The 20,784-nt window shown below is 42.1% G+C and overlaps 1 protein-coding gene and 1 long non-coding RNA gene across 4 annotated transcripts in view; one reads left to right on the top strand and one right to left on the bottom strand.

The window, feature by feature from the left end:
• Positions 1-10,493, bottom strand: part of sema3fa (sema domain, immunoglobulin domain (Ig), short basic domain, secreted, (semaphorin) 3Fa) — a 59,676-nt gene extending 49,183 nt beyond the window's left edge. The window contains exons 1-2 of one of the 2 annotated variants that reach the window (XM_061783845.1): positions 10,117-10,493; positions 7,586-7,734 (exon numbers count right to left, since the gene is read on the bottom strand). In XM_061783845.1, the coding sequence (XP_061639829.1) occupies positions 7,586-7,697 (112 nt within the window). In that variant the 5' untranslated portion in view covers positions 7,698-7,734; positions 10,117-10,493. The remainder of the gene's footprint in view (positions 1-7,585; positions 7,735-10,116) is intronic. The other variant, XM_061783846.1, reaches the window with a different exon arrangement.
• Positions 10,494-12,069: 1,576 nt separating this feature from the next.
• On the top strand, positions 12,070-19,621 carry LOC133483859 (uncharacterized). Of its 2 annotated transcripts, XR_009790219.1 has the most exons (4): positions 12,070-12,354; positions 13,196-13,295; positions 15,282-15,394; positions 18,074-19,621. It is a non-coding gene; the product is annotated as an uncharacterized LOC133483859 (long non-coding RNA). The 2 variants fall into 2 exon arrangements; XR_009790218.1 differs by lacking the exon at positions 13,196-13,295.
• The last annotated feature ends 1,163 nt before the right edge of the window (positions 19,622-20,784 follow it).

Genomic DNA, 20,784 nt, shown 5'->3' with positions numbered 1-20,784 from the left:
AGCCTATTTTTATCACGTCTGCCGCATATTGATCTATAAAAAGGGTTGCGGTGAGCAGACACACACCTGCCAATCACATGCCTGCGCTCCACAAAGCATCTTCTGACCCCCCTGCTGTGTGTTGTCCCCCTTTACACAACAGAGACGCTGCCAGGGCAAAAAAATCACACACAAGCTCCACAAAATCAATCACACAATAATTAGAAAAAGTTGGTTCGCTACATACAGGGGATATAAAAAGTCTACACACCGCTGTTCAAAAGTTTCTGTGATAGAAATAAATGACCCAGAGATAAATCTCAAATTTCAAAAGTTGTTCCACTATAAATGTGACGTATACCCAGTTCAACTCAAGTTGAAAAAAATGTTTTTATCTTTTTGAGAGGGTAATTTCAAAAATTGATTACCCAAAAATACATTTCAGATGAACGAGTAGGCTTTTCCTGAGTATTTTTCTTTTTGCTTTCTAGCAGAAGCCTGAAAGTTTTGTGCTAAAAACAAACAAACAAAAACAAACTTTTTCTTTGGCTTCTTTGTTTTTTTCGTGCAAACACAACAGAAGGGTCACCGTGATGAGTAACGGTGACCCTCCGAGCGGAGCCAGTGGAAGTAGGTATCGTAGTCATGAAAGTGTCTGTCCTAGCTGCTCAGTAAAACATGCCAACATTAATCAAAACAATAATCGGTACCCCCGATTGGCCTTTGGGGAAAAATACAAATTGAAGCTTGCTTCCAGTGTCCCATTTGAAAAGGCTCCACTGTACTCATATACCCCAACAAGATACATCTGTCTACGTGCCACTGTTGCACCCAAGAACCATTTCAAACAAACTCTAGGGCACTTTAGAGACCATCTTCTCCTCCTTCGACGGCTCAGCTTGGCAGAAAAGCGCGCCCGTGCCGTAGCGGGCGAGCGAGCGAGCGAGAAGCGTGGGCGCATGCCGGCGACGAGGCAAGGGGGGGAAAAAAACAGAAAGGAGCAGACAGAAAAGGACACTATATTTAGCACTGTCGCCTCCTTTTTCTGTCTTTGGAATAATCATAGTTTGACAACACGCATCCAGCAGAGCAGAGGTTGTTGGGGATGCGCTGCTACCCTCCTCCTCCTCCTCCTCCTCCTCCTCCTCCTCCCCCTCCCCTCCTACTCCTCCTCCTCCTCCTCCTCCTCCTCTAGCTCCTCCGGCAGCATCTCCAGAGATAAAGTAGCAAAGTCTTGTAATAACTGCTGCAGGCTTGCGTGCCACAGCCGCCCCGTGTTGCTGTGTGGAAACATGTTTCAGGGCCCTGACATTCACTAATGGGGATTTAAAAGGGAAGGGAAAGCGGGGGCAGTTTTGGACCACCGTGTTGATGCCGACAGGTACAACGCCAGCAGGGGAAAACTGCATGGGAAATGTTTTGTACAACAACAACAAAAAAAAACCAGGAGAAATAATTCGCTGAAAGCATTTTCCTTTTTGCAACTTTTTACGGTTTCACTGAATTTGAATGCATTTAGGACAGGGATGGTGAAAGGCTGACATTTGCGTTGTGCTTCCGAATCCGATGGGGGAGGCGGCAGAGAAATGGAGCTGGCAGGTAGAAGGGCACAGACGATGCAAAGTAGACAATGCAGCGGATGAGTCACGTAAGGTGCAAACAGGATTGTTTGCGGAACAAAAGACATTTTTTTTTTGCATGGTTCTCTATTATTAACCAAAAACACAGTAAGTCCCATTTAATTTGCAAAGTAGATACAAAAGTATAATATATAGATGTTGGTGCATTTCAATATATTTAAAAAAATGATCACAGAAAGCTTGGTTAGTTCAATTCCAAAAAGTGAAACATACAGAATCATTAAAGAGGACATGGAGGAAAATGTTTTTCAGATGGCCAATTCCGACCTAATTTCTATCTCGAAAATAATTTCCATTCTTTCTTATATAATATACAAATTTCCAGAGAAGCTGGATTTTGGGTTTTGGCTAGCTGTTAGCTATAATCATCAAAATGATTTTAAAAAAATTAAACTGTGTAATATTTCACTCTGTGTGTAGTGAATTTATGTAAAATAGTAGTTTTAACTTACATTTTCCACAAAGTGTTACATAATTGAGCCTTCACTTTTATGAGCATGATATTGCATATATGTTTTTGTGATGGACTGCTTTAAATGGTGCAAAAATACATAACCCAATATTACATCTATCGCATAACTTTCTTGTCATTTTATTAGGTTATGGTCGTCCGCTGTAAACTCTCACTGTAACGTTCAGCTTTACAGATACCATGTCTGCTGTGGGATGTGGGATTGCTCCAGGGGTGAAACTCAAAAGCCAAATAAATGGTTGGAAACAGCATCTTTCAATAGGCTGACAAATAAATCATGTAAATGTGTATTCTGGACTGCAAATCATAGCCTTCCATTTTTAAAAATAGATTCATTTGATGGCAAAGCATATTAAATGCACTAAATCTAAATCTACTAATGCTAACATCCTCGTGCCACAATCACTTGCTGTCCTGTCTCATTATGTTTCGCAAGTGTAATACACTTGAAGTGGCCATGTTGCCCGATGACACGGGCAATCAATTACATGATATTGCATTACCGAGTGACACGAGGATTTGTGGATTAGAGCAACAATGTGCTGACTGAATGACTGCATTTAGCAACTCGTCAACAGTCCCAGCAATGTGCAACACATGCACATCTGTGTTTGGAGTATTTTGGTTGCCTTATTTAGTGAGGCGAAAGGGGACGCGCGACTCCACCGCAAACTGCAACAAATGAAAATAGAAAGCATCTACGAATCTGCTGACAAGGGTTTTATTGTCTTTGTCAAGGCAGAATTTTAGTGTGCAGGTCGACTTAATATTGCGGTCAGCATCGAGCGATATCTTCAGTGACAGGTTTTTCAAGTTACAGGCTGTCGTTTGGTTGATTTGTGAGATACTAGCCAGCTTCAGATATGCCTCGAAAGATAATACGAAGCAATTGAGGTACTGTCATACCCTCACGTGTGAGGAAGAACGGCCACATGGGACAAAAAGTCAAACGCACAAATACACAATTAAAACAAGGCGATGCTGTAGGCCACTACTCACGCCCAGATGCTCACACGCAGACGAACCCAACCAACTAACCCAACCTGACTCCAGCTCCTGACGTCACTCACGAGGCCACGCCCCTTAAAGGCATACATCAACGTGAATACTACAGTACATACGATAAGTAAACTATGAAAGCAGTTTATTCCTTTACATTAGCTTTTATTATATTTTTATGAAATACAGTGCTATTTTTGGGTAAAAAAACGTGACAATTGTTTTAAATAGTTTGCCCGCTGCGCAAAAACTGTTGGTAACCTCGAAATGGAAATTTATGGGAAAACATGCAGGCCCTAAGTAGTCATTCATTCATCTTCCATTCTGCTTATCTTCACTAGGGTCGCGGGCATGCTGGAGCCTATCCCAGCTATCTTCGGGCGAGAGGCGGGGTACACCCCGAACTGGTCGCCAGCCAATCGCGGGCCGTAAATATCAACAAATTGAATAAAAAACATGAAAAACGGTGGTAACGGAGCGTGCGTTCTCCTGCCGCGTGACATTATATTCTTATGCCGGTGTGTAAAATAACTAATTTCACGCGGTTTGTAACCTCGTAACGCCGTACGTCAGTACGGTCGTAAACCGACGACCTCCTGTATTAAGGTCAAAGGTGATTCCAAAGCACGAATGGGCAAAGTCCCAAACAACGCATCCAATTTTGGGGTCTTTTCTCACCGGGGCCAACGTGGTACACAGGTGTTCCCCTTGCCGACTGAAAACGCTGGAAAGAAAAACATCGGTAAACACTTTCAAATGTGGCCCGAGGATTAGAGTAACAAGCTATTACTTGTTAATATGTTGCCACTCTCCCATAGTTGGAGGGCAGTTAACCTCGACTCTGACGGGCTTCTGTTTGCGGGGTCACAACCTCGGCCGAGATCTGCACACTAAAATAGAGTGTGATTATAGAGTTGGTTTCAAGGTAAATAGAGGAGTTCTCAAAAGCTGACTTAATCCTGGCTCTTTTTCTTTGTGATACTCACCTACATAACTGCACATCAGTCCTGTCAGTTTCTCAAATTTGTGATTGCATCATGTCATCTTTTGTGAAGGTGAGTCAACGTCGCCTGAGACCAGAGCCTGGAGATGCATTAGCACCTTTGTTAGCGCTGGCCGGGATTTTGGTTGATGATCTATCCCCGCGTGCTCTGAATGGACATTCCTTCAGCTCTTTGTGTGGCCGTTTGGTGCTACTTAATAACAGTCTTGCAAGTGACGAAGCGAGCCTCCTCTAAAGACTATATGGTCCTTGTTGGTTTATAACAAGGCCTTTGTTTTTGGGTTGTTTTTTTTTTTTTTAACGGGCCTTCCTCATAAAAGGCTACCAGGGTTCGAGTACTATGTTTTGACTTTGAACCAGAACGTTTACGAATGTCTTCTTACTGAGGGTGGACTTTTTCATTTTGGCTGGTTACACCGCAGGCCCAACTGGCCAATTTGATTCAATGCTAACGTACTGTATATCATTCTTTAAATGTTATTTATTTATTGATTTATTTTACAAATATTTCACTTCTAGTTGGCCTTGGCTGACTCTTCCCCGCACTGAATTAAAAGAGGGTAGCCTCCAAATGACTCCACTTCATGAAGAAGCAATTATTTTGCTCATTTATTGATATACACGCCTCTAATGTCGCCTACTTAACCACATTTAATTGTCTATGCTTTTTGTTGTCGTACGTCATCAATCAGTGTATTTTGATGATGTCTAGTTGGCGATAACGGGACATGGCTGATGTGCGTATTTAAACTGCACTCGTATTGGCAGCTATCCGACACGTATCGAATATCCACATTTGGAAGAGGCCTGATTCCCAGTTGAGGATATCTGATTGTATGCGGTTTTTTTTCTCCTTATGCTGCCATGACGCATATCCGAATTGTGTTACATGAACCATGCAGTGCAAATCCAGCCTTTGTCAGACTTTAAAGACGCAAATCCTTGAGCTTTCCGACACGTCGACTTTCTCGAAACTGTACATCTGATACAAAACCACTGGAATCAAGAGTGCAGATTAATGAAAGCGCAGGACAAATATGACCTATTTTGTCATTCAAGTCCTTTGTCAAGGGAGGGGGATTTACGGATACGGTACATAATGCAGATAAAACACGACAGTATACGGCATTTCTGTATCTAACCTCTTGTTGTTTGTTTTTTTTTGCTTTGATTGAGTGCAAAGATTTGAAAGGCGAAGACAAAACACTGCGTCTCTCCAGTCTAGATTTGGGGTTTGTGCCAAAAGCTACAACATTTTTATCTACTGCCGTCAAGGTATGAAAATGATCAGTGGGAAAGTGGAACGCGTTACTACCGTTTAACTTTTACATACTAAGTCGTTTCACAGACAGACAAGGGACAAAGGCTTTATGATCAAAAACATAAATCATTCTCATGACGAGCTCATTCTGTTATCATGTCATATTTATTCGAACCAAATATGGACGCCACCACCTAAAAGCTATTGTGAAACCTCATGCCCATTATTTAGTTCAGTATGCTAGCTCATTAAAAATGAATAAAAGCGCCTTTAAGAGCTATTCCCAGCAGTGTGGCGCAAAAACCAATACAATTAGTCAGCGCATAGCTTATGGGCATTTCAATCTATGCGAGGTGGCTCTGCGATGCATAAAGTAACCGTCAGAAATGAATTTAAAAAACAAAACGGAAGTTGATTAGACAAAAAAGGAGAATGAATGATCTCTCTTCAACCATGTAAATGTGCGAGTGGTAGCGTGTGAGAGCCGTCTTGATTAGCGACCCACAATAGGATGCGAGGGATAAAGAAAACAAACAAAGAAGGCAAAAAAATGGGAGACAGAGAGCGCAAATCTCAATTGACAAAACCCTTCCATTTAAACGTGTTTAAAAAGGACACATGAAACACAAACAAAACAAATGAGAACAAATAAGTGCAGTCCATATACACTCAGTGTGTCAATGCTGGTGTTACAGCAGGGTACAATATTGAAATCAATTAGTTTTGTATATTACTCAATGCTATTATACTTCAACACCGAATCCAAACAACCAACCAATGAAAACACGCTTTATAACGGGTTTGGCTATCGTATAATAACTGTATTATGATACTATCATTGGGAAAATACAGCATACTCATATGACCAGTTACTCGGTGAGTCCCACTCGAGAAGAGCTTGGTAATCGATTAATTGATCGGTAAGAAATCTGTCAATTTGATTATTGATTAATCATGTCTTGTGTGCATTACTTTGCAGCAACCAGCAGAGGCAATGTTGATTCAGTCCAAACTCCAAAGTAGTTTGCTGGTCCTGAAGAACACCATGATTATCTATGCAAGGCACTTTTCTTACATCTTCTGCCATCTAATATCACACAATAAAAGATAAGGAAGCTATAAATGTCACCCCGTAGTCGATCAAATGTCGTAAAAATGCCCATCCCAAAATCCACACATCACTACATCACTAAGACCTATTTTAACAGAGGACTTACACACTGAGAGGGTCTCATGTGGCAACTGGCAAACATTCATAACACGCTGGATGTCGCCCTGAGTGAGGGCCCGGCCAAGTGTGAAATCGGACTTGATTTCAGAAGGGAGCCGAGGGCCACACAAAGGCCTGTTTGGATAACTAATAGCAGCCAGGCCATTTCAAAAAAAAAAAAAAGGAGAGGGCGGGGGATATACCATATTCTTTCGATTTCAAAAGGACCATCAGAAACATCTCATCGCTCATCAAAGACTGCACTGAGGCACGAGTCCTTGTCAAGAATTGAACTCGACTGGTGCCAATGACACGAATGAATAGATAGAAGCCATTCGACTGTAAATAAAGCTGAAAGCAGCCATATTTTTCATGACAAATCTTCAAAATCAAGACGGATAGTTTATGACGCAAATGCTTGGCTATAATATAGCATCTTCCATCTATGTAGGATACCGACTTCTGATTGGGGCTTACTTGGATGAATGAATTTCCTAGTAAAAGTCTGAACCCTGGAATTCGCCTGAAATGGCTTCTTCAAACCAAAATGGCTGACTTCCTCTTCACGCTCACGAACGGGTCCTTGAGACTTTTTCGCGTGTCTCTTATGGTAAATATGTCCACCCAATTTCAGGTCAACTGGGGAAGCTGGTGTCGGGGGGCATTTTTGGAAATATTCAGAGAATCCTCGAAATCATCACTTGGGTGAATTCCGTTGGAGGAGTTCGTTAAAGTACGAACCCTGGAATTCACCTGAAATAGCTGCTTCAAACTAAAACCTTCTGTTCAATTTCACGCATGGGTCCTTGAGACTTTTTCACTTTTACGTGTCCAACCAATTTCACGTTGATGTGTGAAACTGGCGTAAGGGCCACGTGTTTTTTTTTTTTCTTCAACTTTCCAGGGGCGCTGTTCAGTGAGTGAATTAGGCAATTAAATCGACAGGAATAATAACGAGGAGAGCTATTCCAAGAGGGATTTCGCGGGCTAAATATACCGCATAGCAGCATCGGAGACCCACCTTTGAAGGACAGGAAGATCCTGGGGGCGGACTGCGGCTCCAAGGCCGGGGGCAGCCCCGCGGACGATGAGGCCAGCAGGGCCAGCAGACAGCACAGGCTGTCCCACAACATTGTCTCTCTCTAACCGAGGGGGAGGAGAATCCGGGAGCTGAGGGACAGAGATGGATGGGTGTCAGATAATGAGCCGGAACCTCACGCCACACCAACTTGCCACAAGTTTGTACCTGGGAAGCCCAGAAAATTGGATTTAAATTACATTTAAAACTGCTCTGAAAAGTTCATTATCAACTTTAATGATAGACTATGGGGTGTTAAATGCTAAATATGGTAGTAAGGTTAATTCACATTTGAAACAGCATTACTAACCACTTGAAATTTGATCACTGATTAATGGTAAGCCTTCTAATCCCGTCTACATATGAATTTCTTTTTACGGCATACATATTTTGTTTTTGGAGACCAGTTTTTTTTTTTTTTTTTTTTTTTACTTCAGGTGGAGGATTGCCAATGTCTGGGGTTTCAATGGCTGTGGTTACATTCTGGGATGAACCTCTCACTTCCAAAGAGCCTCTCTCCACTCCTACCACCCACGGCGCTTCCCGCTGCTCTCTGCCCGACACCCCGCATACAAACGGAAACAAACCTGCTGCGATGTAGCTTGACAACATATCAAGCAAGTGCAATTGTATTTTCATTGTTTTTTTGGTTGTTGTTTTTTCAACACCAGTTCTTCCTTTTGCGTCTGACAAGCAGAGTGTCGTGAAGGGAACCAGGGCAACATCCACCACACTAAGGGCGGCTGAACGTCGGGATGGTGGACGGCGTCCAAATGCAGCGTGGCAAGTCGCCGTGGAGGACGTGGAGACAATAAAACAAGCGTAGCTCGGTGTTGGGAGCTATAATTTATGCTGCCGCTACACTGAGACGCAGAGACACCGAGACATTGAGACACGGGTCTCCGGTCTGAGGTCAAGCTGTCAGTCAGGGTTTAAGATCAAGTTCCATGCCGAGGGCCTGGAGGCAAAACTCCAAAGCAGACCTTTAACCAAGATAAAAACGTGACCTGCCTCTGAGTTATGTCCACGGACCACGTGTCACCAAAATAAGGCTACTTGGTAATTTTTCTTTTTTTGTGCGTGGTTGATGAAAAGTATAGTCATGTCAGTTTTATTTCTATACTGCCAATTCATAACAGAAGTTATCTCACAGCCAGAAAAAAAGCAACTGAACCTGCATGAGCAAGCACTTGGCGAAAACCTTCTCTAAGGAAGAAACCTCAAGCAGAACCCAGGCTCTGTGGGGTGACCGTCTGCCTCGGCCGGTTGGCTTGAGATGAGGAGACAGAGTAGAGGGACAGATGCTACATAAAGAGAGAAAACCGAATAGAGGGCTTTGGCAACTGGGGTGGGGGTGAGAGAACAATGGGCACAACAACAGCCATCAAAAGTCAATGTTAGCTCAAACAAACATAGACAATGTGTGGCTCATTAATTCATGCACTCTTATCAAGGACAACATTTCGAGGAATGGGTTGGCTAATGTATCCTTGAATCAGGATTTTTGACATTTTAGGAATACGCATGTACCTTTTGGGGTCCTACAGAAGGTAAAAGACTCTTGGAGTCCAATACTGGCTGTCGGGAGGTCTTTGGTTTACGATGGTCCTGACTTAAGACATTTTGAGGTTACGAATAGCGCACAATAAACTAGTCAGTTAGCTTAGTTACCACCATGCTTATAGTTTCGTATGATGATTGCTTTATATGTATGGCCTGTAAGTATTTTTCATATAAATACTTCCTGTAATTATGACTTTACTACTGTGTTAGCGTAGGTTAGCAATAGACGAGGCACAAATTAAGTTTAGGAGGTTTACGACGCTCCCGACAGTTGACATTTCCAGGTTACGAACAGCGCTCACCGAAATAATTTGTGGCGTAAAAATACATTGTCGCTCAGTTACTGCTCCACTGTACTTACTGTTTTTCAGTTGACTGTTTTATATGTCGAAAAGGTGTTTTTCATACAAATATTTACATTTCGAGGTTACAATTAATGATTACGAGCGTATACAGCGTCGCTCAGTTACCGCCGTACTTCCTATTTTTCCTTTTATTTGTATTTTTTTTAAAATATATTTCCCGCCAAGAACTGTTTTTCATACAAATATGAACTGTTATTTTGACTTTACCTCTGCAATAGTGATGACTACGGTGCATTCCTACTTGAGTACCAAGTCATTAGTCATTAGCTGTGGTGTCGATGAGTGTAAATTGTAGCTACCTGTACGGTACCATTCTTTTCTGCCAGCTCCAGTATAAAAACACAGGAGCCTGTTGCATAGAATAAGCATCAAAAGGCTCCCCGGGGGACCAAATAAACGGCTCAACTTGTAATATAAACATGATTTATGGCGTGGCGTGCAAGCTTATTCTTCGCATGGGCAGACGTCTTATGTTGATTTAAAGGCGCATCTGCTTCAAAGCTGCACGATTCACGGCACATAAACATGCGGAAAAGGTCCTCTTACCTTCCGTTTAGTTAGTTCCAAAGCAAGTCGAGATAGAAGCGGTCAAAAAAAAAAAAAAAAAAAAAATGTACAACCATCCAGCCCCCGGGGGTGCTCGGAGCGTCTGTGCCCGGGCGCACGCAGTCGTGAGCCGGCGTGTGTGTCCTCCGCAGCAGATCCCGCACGGTTATCCCGGCCGGAGCCGAACGAACCTGGGATGGATTCAAGTGAACTTGACGGTCTGAAGTTGCTCTCCGTTAATAGTTGTGTACTCTCCACTGCGGGGGGAAGATGCAAAAGAAAGCGAATGAGTTGATCCAGAGGGAAGAAGAGAGGGTTAAATACGGACGAGCTTCCGCCGCTCAAGTGGCTGGGAAGCGGCGTGTGCAGGTGGATAGAGGAGACCCCCTCCCCTCCCTCCACACCCACTCCCCTTCGGGCCTGGACACACCCATGGGGGAGGGCAGCAGCTACCTTTGCTCCGTATCCGCCCCAAAATTAAAAATATAACAAAAGACTGCAATGTGCTTTCTTGTACTCCAGGGGGAATAGAATCGTGAACTCTCTTGAGAGGGGATTTATTATATCAGTGGTTCTCAAACTTTATACACCAGGTACCACCTACAAAAAAATTCCTGGCTCTCTAAGTACCACTATAATGAAATTATTATTATTATTATTATTATTATTAAATATATATAATGCAACATTAAAATACAGTCACATAGTAGGTGTTAGTGTTCATCGAAAGTGAGGCAGACATTTGTAATATGGTAAAAATGTGTGTCTATATACATAGATATATATATATATAAATTTATATAAAAATATATTAAAAAACATTTTATAGGGAAATAAAAACTGTGCTTGAAAAATAATTCAATTAAAATGTCTTAAATATAAAAGTAAATAAAAAAATTATACCTAAATAAATGTTTGTAGACAAAGTTCTAAACAATTGAAAGCAAATAGTTTGTACTTAAAAGATAAATACAACTGAACTGTACTTACCAAACGTGCTGTACTGGATAAACATATAACAACATATAACATTATGCACAGTTTGAACTTTTAATTTTGAATCTTGTGTTCCACTAGATTCAGCCCAAGTACCCCTAGTGGTACCTCTCTGTATTAGAGAACATTGATTTAGTTTTTTTTTAAATGCTTGAATAAAAAAATTGTTGGCTCTCTGGAGTGACTGACCACCCATCAAGTGTGAAATTAAACAACCAAGTAATTCTTTGGTTGGCTGCCTATTTCTGAAAATGTGTCTGCAAGCAAAACGTTATGCACTCCCGCCCCACCATTACGAAACCGTTAGGGACCAAGATTGGCTGTTAATTGTAAAAAATATGCAAATAGTAGATGCTTCCCTTCAAAACGCCAATATTAAGGCAAAATCACCAAATGGATGGATGGAAGTCTATACATGCACAAGTCTATTGCATGAGAATGGCATTTTTAAATGTGTTTTTAGGCGTGTGAATTGCTTTAAATTGAAGATCTCTTTATTTTATGGGACAATTGATTTTCAGTTGAGTTTGGGAGCCCCTGGAAATCTCGGGACCCCGGGCAATTGCCTGTGTTTGCCCAATGAATGGTTTAAGCACTAAAGATACCCCACACTATGATCCCCAAACTTTAATACCATTTAAAACTCATATTACCACATGACCCATCAGAATAGATGGTTTACAGATTAATTGATTTAAAAAAAAATGGATGTGTGAGGATGCTGTATGTATGTATTCACTATAAATACCAAATAATACTTTCCTATCAGCCATTTTATTACCTTTTTGACTAATTGCTAAATAGATACAGCGATGCGGCTCCAGAGCAGGCAACCCAGGCAATCGCTCAGGGGCCCGAGCTGAAGGGGGCCCTGAGAAACGTTTTGTGCATCATATTGCAGACCGTCAAGTGCACGCCAAAGCCGCAGGTGGCGCTGTAAGTCCCGAAGGCATTTTAGCAGTCAATCAAAAAGCCTGAAGAAAAGTCCGTTCCAATATGGCACCAAAGTGAGGAAGTGCAGGGACATAAAGTGTTGATTACAAACAGGAGCGGATTTGAGAAGTTACAAACGTTTTTATTACAGAATATGAACGTGAACTAGAGGAAATAACGAAGCAATACCGCTTAGACACGATCGAGGGGCAGAAATACACTAAATTAGTACCTAACCTGCTGGAAAAGAAGAAGAAAAAAGTGAAGGCGGAGGAAGAAAAGGAATCATACAGGTGGACTGAAAACGAGGTAATCACACTGACAAAGCAAAGAAACATATGTACAGTATATTTTATATCACATATATTTTTTTTTAACTCCTGCCTAGCAACAAATGTATACCAAAACAACAGGTGGCGATTTGACTCCTAACAGGGTTGCCATTTTAGGAAAGATTATGAAAGTCATTTCCGGAAAAGGCAAAATTATAGGGAATCAGTAGTGGGAACGAATAGATAAGTCTCTTCACCTTGGCTTAAGTTTTCCCAAAAAATCATACACACACACAAACGGATAATGTGTGGAAATGCATGACAAAGGACATTTTTTTTTCTTTTTTTTTTTTCTTTTTTCAGTAGCCACTTAGGGCTGGGTGACTAATTTGTATTTGTCAGGATAATGATCGCATGGTGCGCATTTATGTGATGCGAAAGAAGTGATTTATTGACAAGCTGGAAACCTTTGACCCGAAGTATGCGCTTCTAAGCCGTAAATACTTTGATGAGGTCGCCTTGCCTTCCGGTACCTGGACAACTCAGGCAGTTGGCTGTAATGCACTTTGACGGCTCATTTGCTGTTAAATTATTGAACGATTAATGATTTAAAACATTAAAGTGGAAATTTTGAAAAAGAAAAAAAAACAAAAAAAAACACTTCTTGTTTGTTACACATTTGTTAAAACTGTCAGTGTGACCTGATTCTGGTACATTAATAAAACGATCTGTGAAAAAACATCAGCCCTATTTGTACATTTATTAAGAAACACAGCGACAAAGGAAAAACAACCAATTAGAGACAGAAGGCGTGACTGACAATGTTTCAGTGGGCGAACCTCCGCAGCCTTGCACTGACCTCTTACCTTGGGCTTCAGGAGCTTTGGTGAAACTATGGCGGAATAACCACCTACGGAAAATAAAAACGACCATCCCTCATTTGCCATTAATTGGGCAGAAAACAGCATCAGAGCAAAGGTGAAATGATTATTTCCTTTTATAGCCTCTTTTTAATGTTTAATTGATTGTACATTCCATGGCGGCACGGTGGACGACTGGTTAGAGCGTCAGCCTCACAGTTCTGAGGACCCGGGTTCAATCCCCGGCCCCGACTGTGTGGAGTTTGCATGAATTGTTTACAGCGCTAATGCTAGCTTTTATTGCTAGCGCCGGGTCATTTTATCTGGGAAAACCCAGTTTAAAAGCTTGTTTCTTATCTGGAGAAATAAAGCAAATCCCACAAGGGAAAATTAAAACTAAGAGCAAAACCTTTTGTGTATCTTTGAGGGGGGGGCAGAAAAACCTGAATTTTGTGGTGGGGGGGGGGCAGATTTTATATTAAGGTCATATCGCCCAACTCTGGAGTGTCAGTGTAGATATGGCCTCGGACTGCCTTTTATAGGAGAGAGAACCTGTGAAATCGAACCTGTGTGTGTATAATAAGTCGTCATGATGCGCGCTCCAGAAGGTGGCAGAGTGTTGAAATGAAACTTCGTGGGGAAACAAGAGGCTAAAAGTCATTTGTTTAAATTTCCTCCTACGTTTTGTCTCTGTCATCGGCGATTAGACGGGCCAAGCGGAAGATGGATGACGTTAAAGGTGCACGGGACATTTCAGCGTTTCAAACAACCCAATGTGTCCAATGCAAATATTCCTATAATGACTTCATTGCAGAATAAACACACATTTAAAGCGGGACTTGCGGGACTCGCTCGTGTTACGACAATGGTTTAGTTTGACTGATGGAATATTCTCACGATCAACACAGGTCATATGCACTGAATTATGATGTGACATGACGTGGTCCATATAATCTGCGAACAATGACCAGATGCGGATGAGGTCCATTTCCTCCCGACACCTCAACAACCTGACTGCCTTTCGCTGGCTCTTGCCTCATATACTCATGAACAAATGGAGCCTTAAATCTTTTAATCTCGCGCCATCCCTCCCCTGATCGTACTGGCTTATTTCGCTTCTCAGCCCGTCAGCGCACAATGAAGATGACGCTCTGTACGCACGCTTAATTATTCCATAAATGTACCGTATAGTAGCTTCGGTTTCAAGCATTTGCCATGGGACCGGATTGGATGAGAGATTGGGGGGATGGAAAGGCTTTCTTTTTTTTTGTGGTCTGCAGTGATGATTTGATAACTATACACAGGACAATGTAATGATTTTACAGGCGTTCCAAAAGGAGAGAAGGGTGTGCTCGGTTTTACGACGGTCCCGATGTACACGGTTTTGAGGTTATGAATGGCACACAATTAACTAGTTCGCTCAGTGGTGTAAGAATACGTTTATTTAAAAAAAAAAAAAAAAAAACCCTATCTTAGCATAGATGAATGAAAGGTTATGGTCCGTTCCGACTTAGGTACAAATTCAAGTTACGTCGCCGCGGCAGGAATGAAACTTCGTTCTAAACTGAGAATGGACAATATTTGTGCAACGGCTCTTTCAGCTTCACAATTGTTTGTTTTTCACCCAAATAGTGCGGTCTGGTTTTTATGTTTGTCGCATTAAAATAACAATTATCGGAAGATTCTCCTGAACGATTATCCTGTTGTGTGAGGTGTATAAAGAGGGATTTCTCCTCAGTCAATCGTAAATGTTAAACATGTTCAATATTTCACAAATCCTTATGCGTGTGCGCAACCCTGAGTTTGGCAATCATTAACTTAATCATTTTTAACTTTAGCTCATTTACATTCACAGGTGGCCCTTTCTTAGTTGAATTTTGTATGCATGCTCATGTTTTGAGTATCATTTTGAAAAAACGTCTAGCAGAGACAATGATGAATTTGTTGCTCCACACTTTGATGCTCGCAGCAGAGAACACACGCACACACAAAGCTCTGCATCATGTTTGCCATAAAAAGTGTTAAATTTCCCTTGATACAAGCAAAGAGTTCTGTGAAACAATCCCTCCAACACACACTCTCTCATTCTGTCTTTCGCACACAGGGCTCAGCAGGAGGAGATATTGATATGTTCTCTCCTTCTTGGAATTTCGGCCGATCTTGAAAAGTCATCACGCTCGGTCGCACGCCAACACGCAAAGAGGAGAACACATGCAGGTGGGCGTTTGCGTTTGAAGGGTGGTCCCGTCGCCCAAACAAATAGCCACTTTCTCACATATATCTGTAACTCCACTGAGCTCCGTCCAGATTTGAGGGGGAATAAATCACAGACAGCTCAATCTGGTTCCCAAAACTTCACAGTTCTAGTTAAAGAGGGGAGTGGACTAGCCAAGTATAACGGTATCACTTCTGCTCCAATATCCGTGCCCATTTTCGCCTTTTTCTTTTTTGTCTCCCGCCCCGTTTACTGTCCTTGCCAACAGCTGCATGTTTCTTCTCGCTGTATCGCTGTATTTCTTTTTTTAATCAACAATATTATTCCCACATTCAGTTCTTCGGTGGCCTCGCCATCTGTCACTTGCGTGAGACAAGAGGAAAGCAATTATTGCATCCTGGCTTTGAGAAGTGCCTGCCTTTTTAAAAGTCCCGCAGGCTTTTCCATTGCTTCCCCTTCCAGCGCTGCTCCTTTTTTTTTTTTTTTTTTTTTTCTTTCCTCCAGTGGCCATCTGAGGAGGAGGCAAATTTGATGAGTTAATGTCACCGCAGAGGCATTAAAGGGGGTATATTATGGATTTTTTTGCACAATTTAAAACAGTTCCCAATTGTCTTAATATCATGTCACGAAGTGCTTTCATCAAAATACCACAAGGAGCAACTTCATACCTTCCTTTCAAATCCATCGCTCCATTTTCTATAACGCTTATCGTTATTAGGAACCCGTGATCCTAATGAGGGTTAGGGATAGGGGTTAGTGTTAGGTAGGGCTAGAGCCTGTCTCAGATGACTTTGGGTGAGTGGTGGGATACACCCTGGACTGGTTGCAAGCCAATTGCTGGGTATATTCACACTCACACCTGGGAGGTGGCCGGGTAAAAAAAAAAAAAAAAAAAACAACACGCTAGCACGGGGAAAACATACAGAAACATTCCGAGATTCAAACTCAGAACCTAAACCTAAACTAAACACTTATCCTGTTTTGAGTGGTCAGTCCTGTCTCATGCAAATGAACAGAAGAACCAACTTACTTAATGTGATAGAAAAGCAGAAGGGAAAATAAGCAAAACCTAGCGAGGAAAATCACACGCTCGACCTCGGGCAAACGACACATAGAGTAATAATACTTTGGGAACTAGCTCCCATCTGCCCAGCACTTTAGAACCCAACTAATTGTGTGCTGTACTGTATCATTATTATCACTCTCACCAAGTGCCCTCCAGCGGGCTGCGATTCCATAATAAGCACAGGATGCAATTGGGTGCTAATGTAAAGAAAATGTCATTCAATGAAATGGTTTGATGGGGATATAATTAGCCGCTGAACATTTACACGCACACACGCACACACACACACGTATATCTTCATACACTGAACGATGCAGGTGGTGTGACGTTCCACAAAAGCCTTGGGTGCTGTCTTGCTGTAGAAATTAATGATGGGAACACGCACTCCTACTTCCACCTCAGCGGTGAGTGCTGTTACCTTTTTCGCCGCGATAAGATATGAAATATTCACATGCTTTTCCGCGGCGCTTTGACTGTGATGGCAGCTCGCTCATTAGCATTTAAATGGGAAAAAGATAACGCCGCACTTCTGAGAAGTCTTACCTCTCTGACAGGCCAGAGAAACTTGGGTCTGACTCTGAAAACTTTGCTTGCTTTTAATAACTCGTGAGTCACTGATGTTGCAGCGGTTCATTCGCCTGACTTGCGGGGTTCACTTCGGTTTCGGTGGGAATGTGAGTGTAAATGTTTATTGACCAGGGTGTAGTCTGCAAAAGTTGAATTAAGGCAACTGTACTCGCCTTGCTTGTTCAACAAGTTGCCTCTATTAGGTTAATGAAGAGCTCCAAATTGCATTACAGCGGTGAGTAATTGGACCTTACAAAAAAAAATACAAAATTCACATTCACAGCTATGGACAATTTACAGTCTTCAATTGTGTGAGAGAAAGTTGGATATGCTAGCGCCGCACTGGTACGCTGTAGCTGAGATTTGAACCTGCAACCTCAGAGCTGTGAGGCAGATGTATGGACCACTAGGGCACTTGTGTTGCCAGAAATGAATTGTATTACACGTACATACAGTAAATTGTATCCCATGAATATATTAGCATGGATAATTATAAGTTTTGTTGGATGGAACCTTTCTGGATGGAATATCATATTTTGGTCTTGTACATTGCTTCATATTGTTTTTATCAGTGAATCCATCCTGAAAAAAAATATTAAATATCTTAGCTTACTGAAATTAAGTAAGGAATCATTTGTTTCCCTTAATTTTCAGCACTCTTAAACTTTTCTGTGCAATGCTTTTTGCTTTGTAATTACCATAGGAAGCCTTTTCATGTCGCGCAAAGCATGATTGAGATGTTTTCTAAAGATTAGCCGTTCGAACCCTCCAACTCAATCTGGATTTGTCACATTGTCATGTTTCTGCTCCTATTTGTTCCCCCTCGGTCCTTTTGTCACCGACGCGATGACTATGACTCAGCTGGAGCTTTGCGTAGCTAAAAATGGGACAGCTGCCTTTGCCCTCACAGCCCATCTTTCTTTATTTTGGAACGAGACAAGTTTGGCTCTTTGTATCTGGTTCACATGTCTGCTGCCCACGAGCTCAGAGAGGAAAAAGGCAGCTGTGCTGGGATGAGTTGAGATGAATTAAAGCCATTTCCTAACAGGCTCCGCGGGGTCTGATCCCTCCTTTCGGCTCGGCTGCTGGATTTTCTCCGTCGTGATCAAACCAAGGAGGCCGTGTTTCGTGTTACATCGTCCCCCCCTTCTGAACCCCGTTCTTATGATTATAGAAGCGGTTTTACATTCAACATGGGTTTGCGGCCGAAGGTGCCATGCCGCCATTGAACAGTTTTCCCATGCAGCCTCTGTGTTGACATGGGGCCTCCTGAGGCAGCGGTCTGTCAGTGTCATTCTTCACGACCATTGGACCGCAGGTTCCTGACTGAAGACAGAGAGAGGAAATGACTTAGTTTTTTTTTTTTTTTTGTTTAAACTGCACTGACTGGACAGGAAGGGGCACCTTTGTGCAGAACCCCAACTCGTGGGGTTTATTCTCTTCATATCGCCGCATATTGACCTTTTGGCTTTGTTTGACAGCTTTTCCTGAATCGAAGTGAACTGAAGTGGGGGGAAAGAAGCCCGTTATGTTTTCATTCATTTGTTTGATCATCATTGAAAAAGTGTGAAATGTGCAATTTGATTGTATCTAATTGAGTGTTAAATAAAGTATGTGGTACTAATCATCTACTAGTATCCAGCAATTCACAGACAGGTTCAAGTGGACGTTATGGAAAATGTAAATGTTACTTGCTTGTATATAAACAGGTGACGCGGTGAGCGACTGGTTAGCACATCTGCCTCACAGTTCTCAGGAGCGGGGTTCAAATCCCGGCCCCGCCTGTGTGGAGTTTGCATGTTCCCCCCCGTGCCTGCGTGGGTTTTCTACGGGAACTCCGGTTTCCTCCCACATCCCCAAAACATGCTTGCTAGGTTGATTGAAGACTCTAAATTGCCCGTAGGTGTGAATGTGAATGGTGGTTTGTCTATATGTGCCCAGCGATTGGCTGGCGACCAGTTCAGGGCGTACCCCGCCTCTCACCCAGAGTCGGTTGGGGTAGGCTCCAGCACGCCCGTTACAGATAATGGATTGATGGATGTAGACAAATAGCTGGGTCTCTGGAGTGCGTCCCCACCCGCTAAAGGTAAAATTAAGCAACTGAGTGAATCTTTTGTTATTTGCCTATTTTTAAAAATGTATCTGTGCCCCACTGTTAATTTACATAAGGACGCCCCCCCCCACACCAAGTTTCTCCACCTATGACATAACGAGCTAGGCTAGACGGAGATCCAGAGCCACTAACCAGAGCTGTTACGATTTTTGTTGGATGCACATAATGTCATTCTTAATAAGCGGCACATGCGTGATTGCTCGGTGTAGTTGTGGATGCGGTGGAGGGGCGGGTTAACTCGTGTTTGGTGATGTGTCCATGTGCCGCATACACACATGTATGCGGCACATGTTTGGACCACTTGTTTTCTTTTATAGGAGCTTAGTTTCCACACTCTGGGCTCTAAATTGCCATTAGCTTAGCAGTGTATTGGGTGCGGTATACAGGTGCTCACTCGCTGGAGACAGGTTCGGGATGTTTCAGCAAGATAAGGAATAGAGTGTGTAAAATGCACAATAATTCTTCATCTTAGGTGTATTTCAACAAAAGCATGGCACTAACATGATACATTTTAAATTGTCTCGTTTTAAGGAGTTTTTCCGCATGAAAATAAAAAAAATGAGATTTTGAAAGCCCTGAGTCAGTGTGTTTTCTTACTACTTTTCTTACCATGGGCTTATTTTATCGAATTTTGTTTTAATACATTTGATCTTTGGGGGAGTTATGATTGAGCCCTATGAATTCTTCCTAGGAAAAAGTATGAAAACAGGAAAAATAACCAGAGCGATTTTCCAATTTGCTGCAATGTCTGTTCTCTTGTTAATAACGTATGTTGACATTCTGTGATAAATTACAGGGCTTATGACTAGGCTTTACACGATCAGGATTTTTAGGGCCGATCAGCGAGTTTAAAAAAAACGATATCCGATCACAAGATGGAGGGATGTGTCTATTTAAATGACCTGTTCATTTACTGTATATACTTGTGTACTTAATTGCTCCAAAAATTATATTTACCATAAATAATGTATCTTTGTTCATCATTTATGCCAGTGAGGCATAGTGACAGACAGAACAAATGAATTGTCTTCTATTAGAAGGCAGGAAGTACATACAGTAATTAATGTATCCACTTTTCGTGACATTTTTGTTTGTTGGTGCGCCGTGAGATTTTTCAATTGTAAAATATGTTCCTTGGCTCCATGAAGGTTGGAAATCACTCCTCGAGTCAGGTCATGTATTCTAATCGATTGTTGTATATTTATGGCCCAAAGTGTGTTTCTCAAACAAATTATGACTTGACTACTGCGTTGCGACCTACATATAAAGTCGGGTTACATCGAAAAGAACAATAAACAGTAAGATATCTGTTCTGTTATGTCACCTACCTAAAGCACATTCCCCACCACACATAAAAAACACCACTGGACAGGACTGTGAACACTGCCTTGTCCTTCACCCTGTGCCCCCATCTCATCCTCCTGTCATCACTCGCTCTGATGAGGCCATGAAACAGGTGGCTGGAAGCAACATAGGAGCGATGGAGACCCAACAGGGTGATTGTGTGTGTGTGTTCAGAGAAAGTCAAGCATGCATGACAGCAGAAGAGCAGTCCAATTAAATGACTAACACAATGCACATTGAATCTAAAACACGTTTGGTTTTTGGTAACAGTTTCTCTCGCTGATCAGTTCTGCAACACGTCC

This window comes from Phyllopteryx taeniolatus, chromosome 9 (assembly GCF_024500385.1).
Source record: "Phyllopteryx taeniolatus isolate TA_2022b chromosome 9, UOR_Ptae_1.2, whole genome shotgun sequence".
NCBI lineage: Eukaryota > Metazoa > Chordata > Actinopteri > Syngnathiformes > Syngnathidae > Phyllopteryx > Phyllopteryx taeniolatus.
This window is presented reverse-complemented; position numbering and strand designations above follow the sequence as displayed.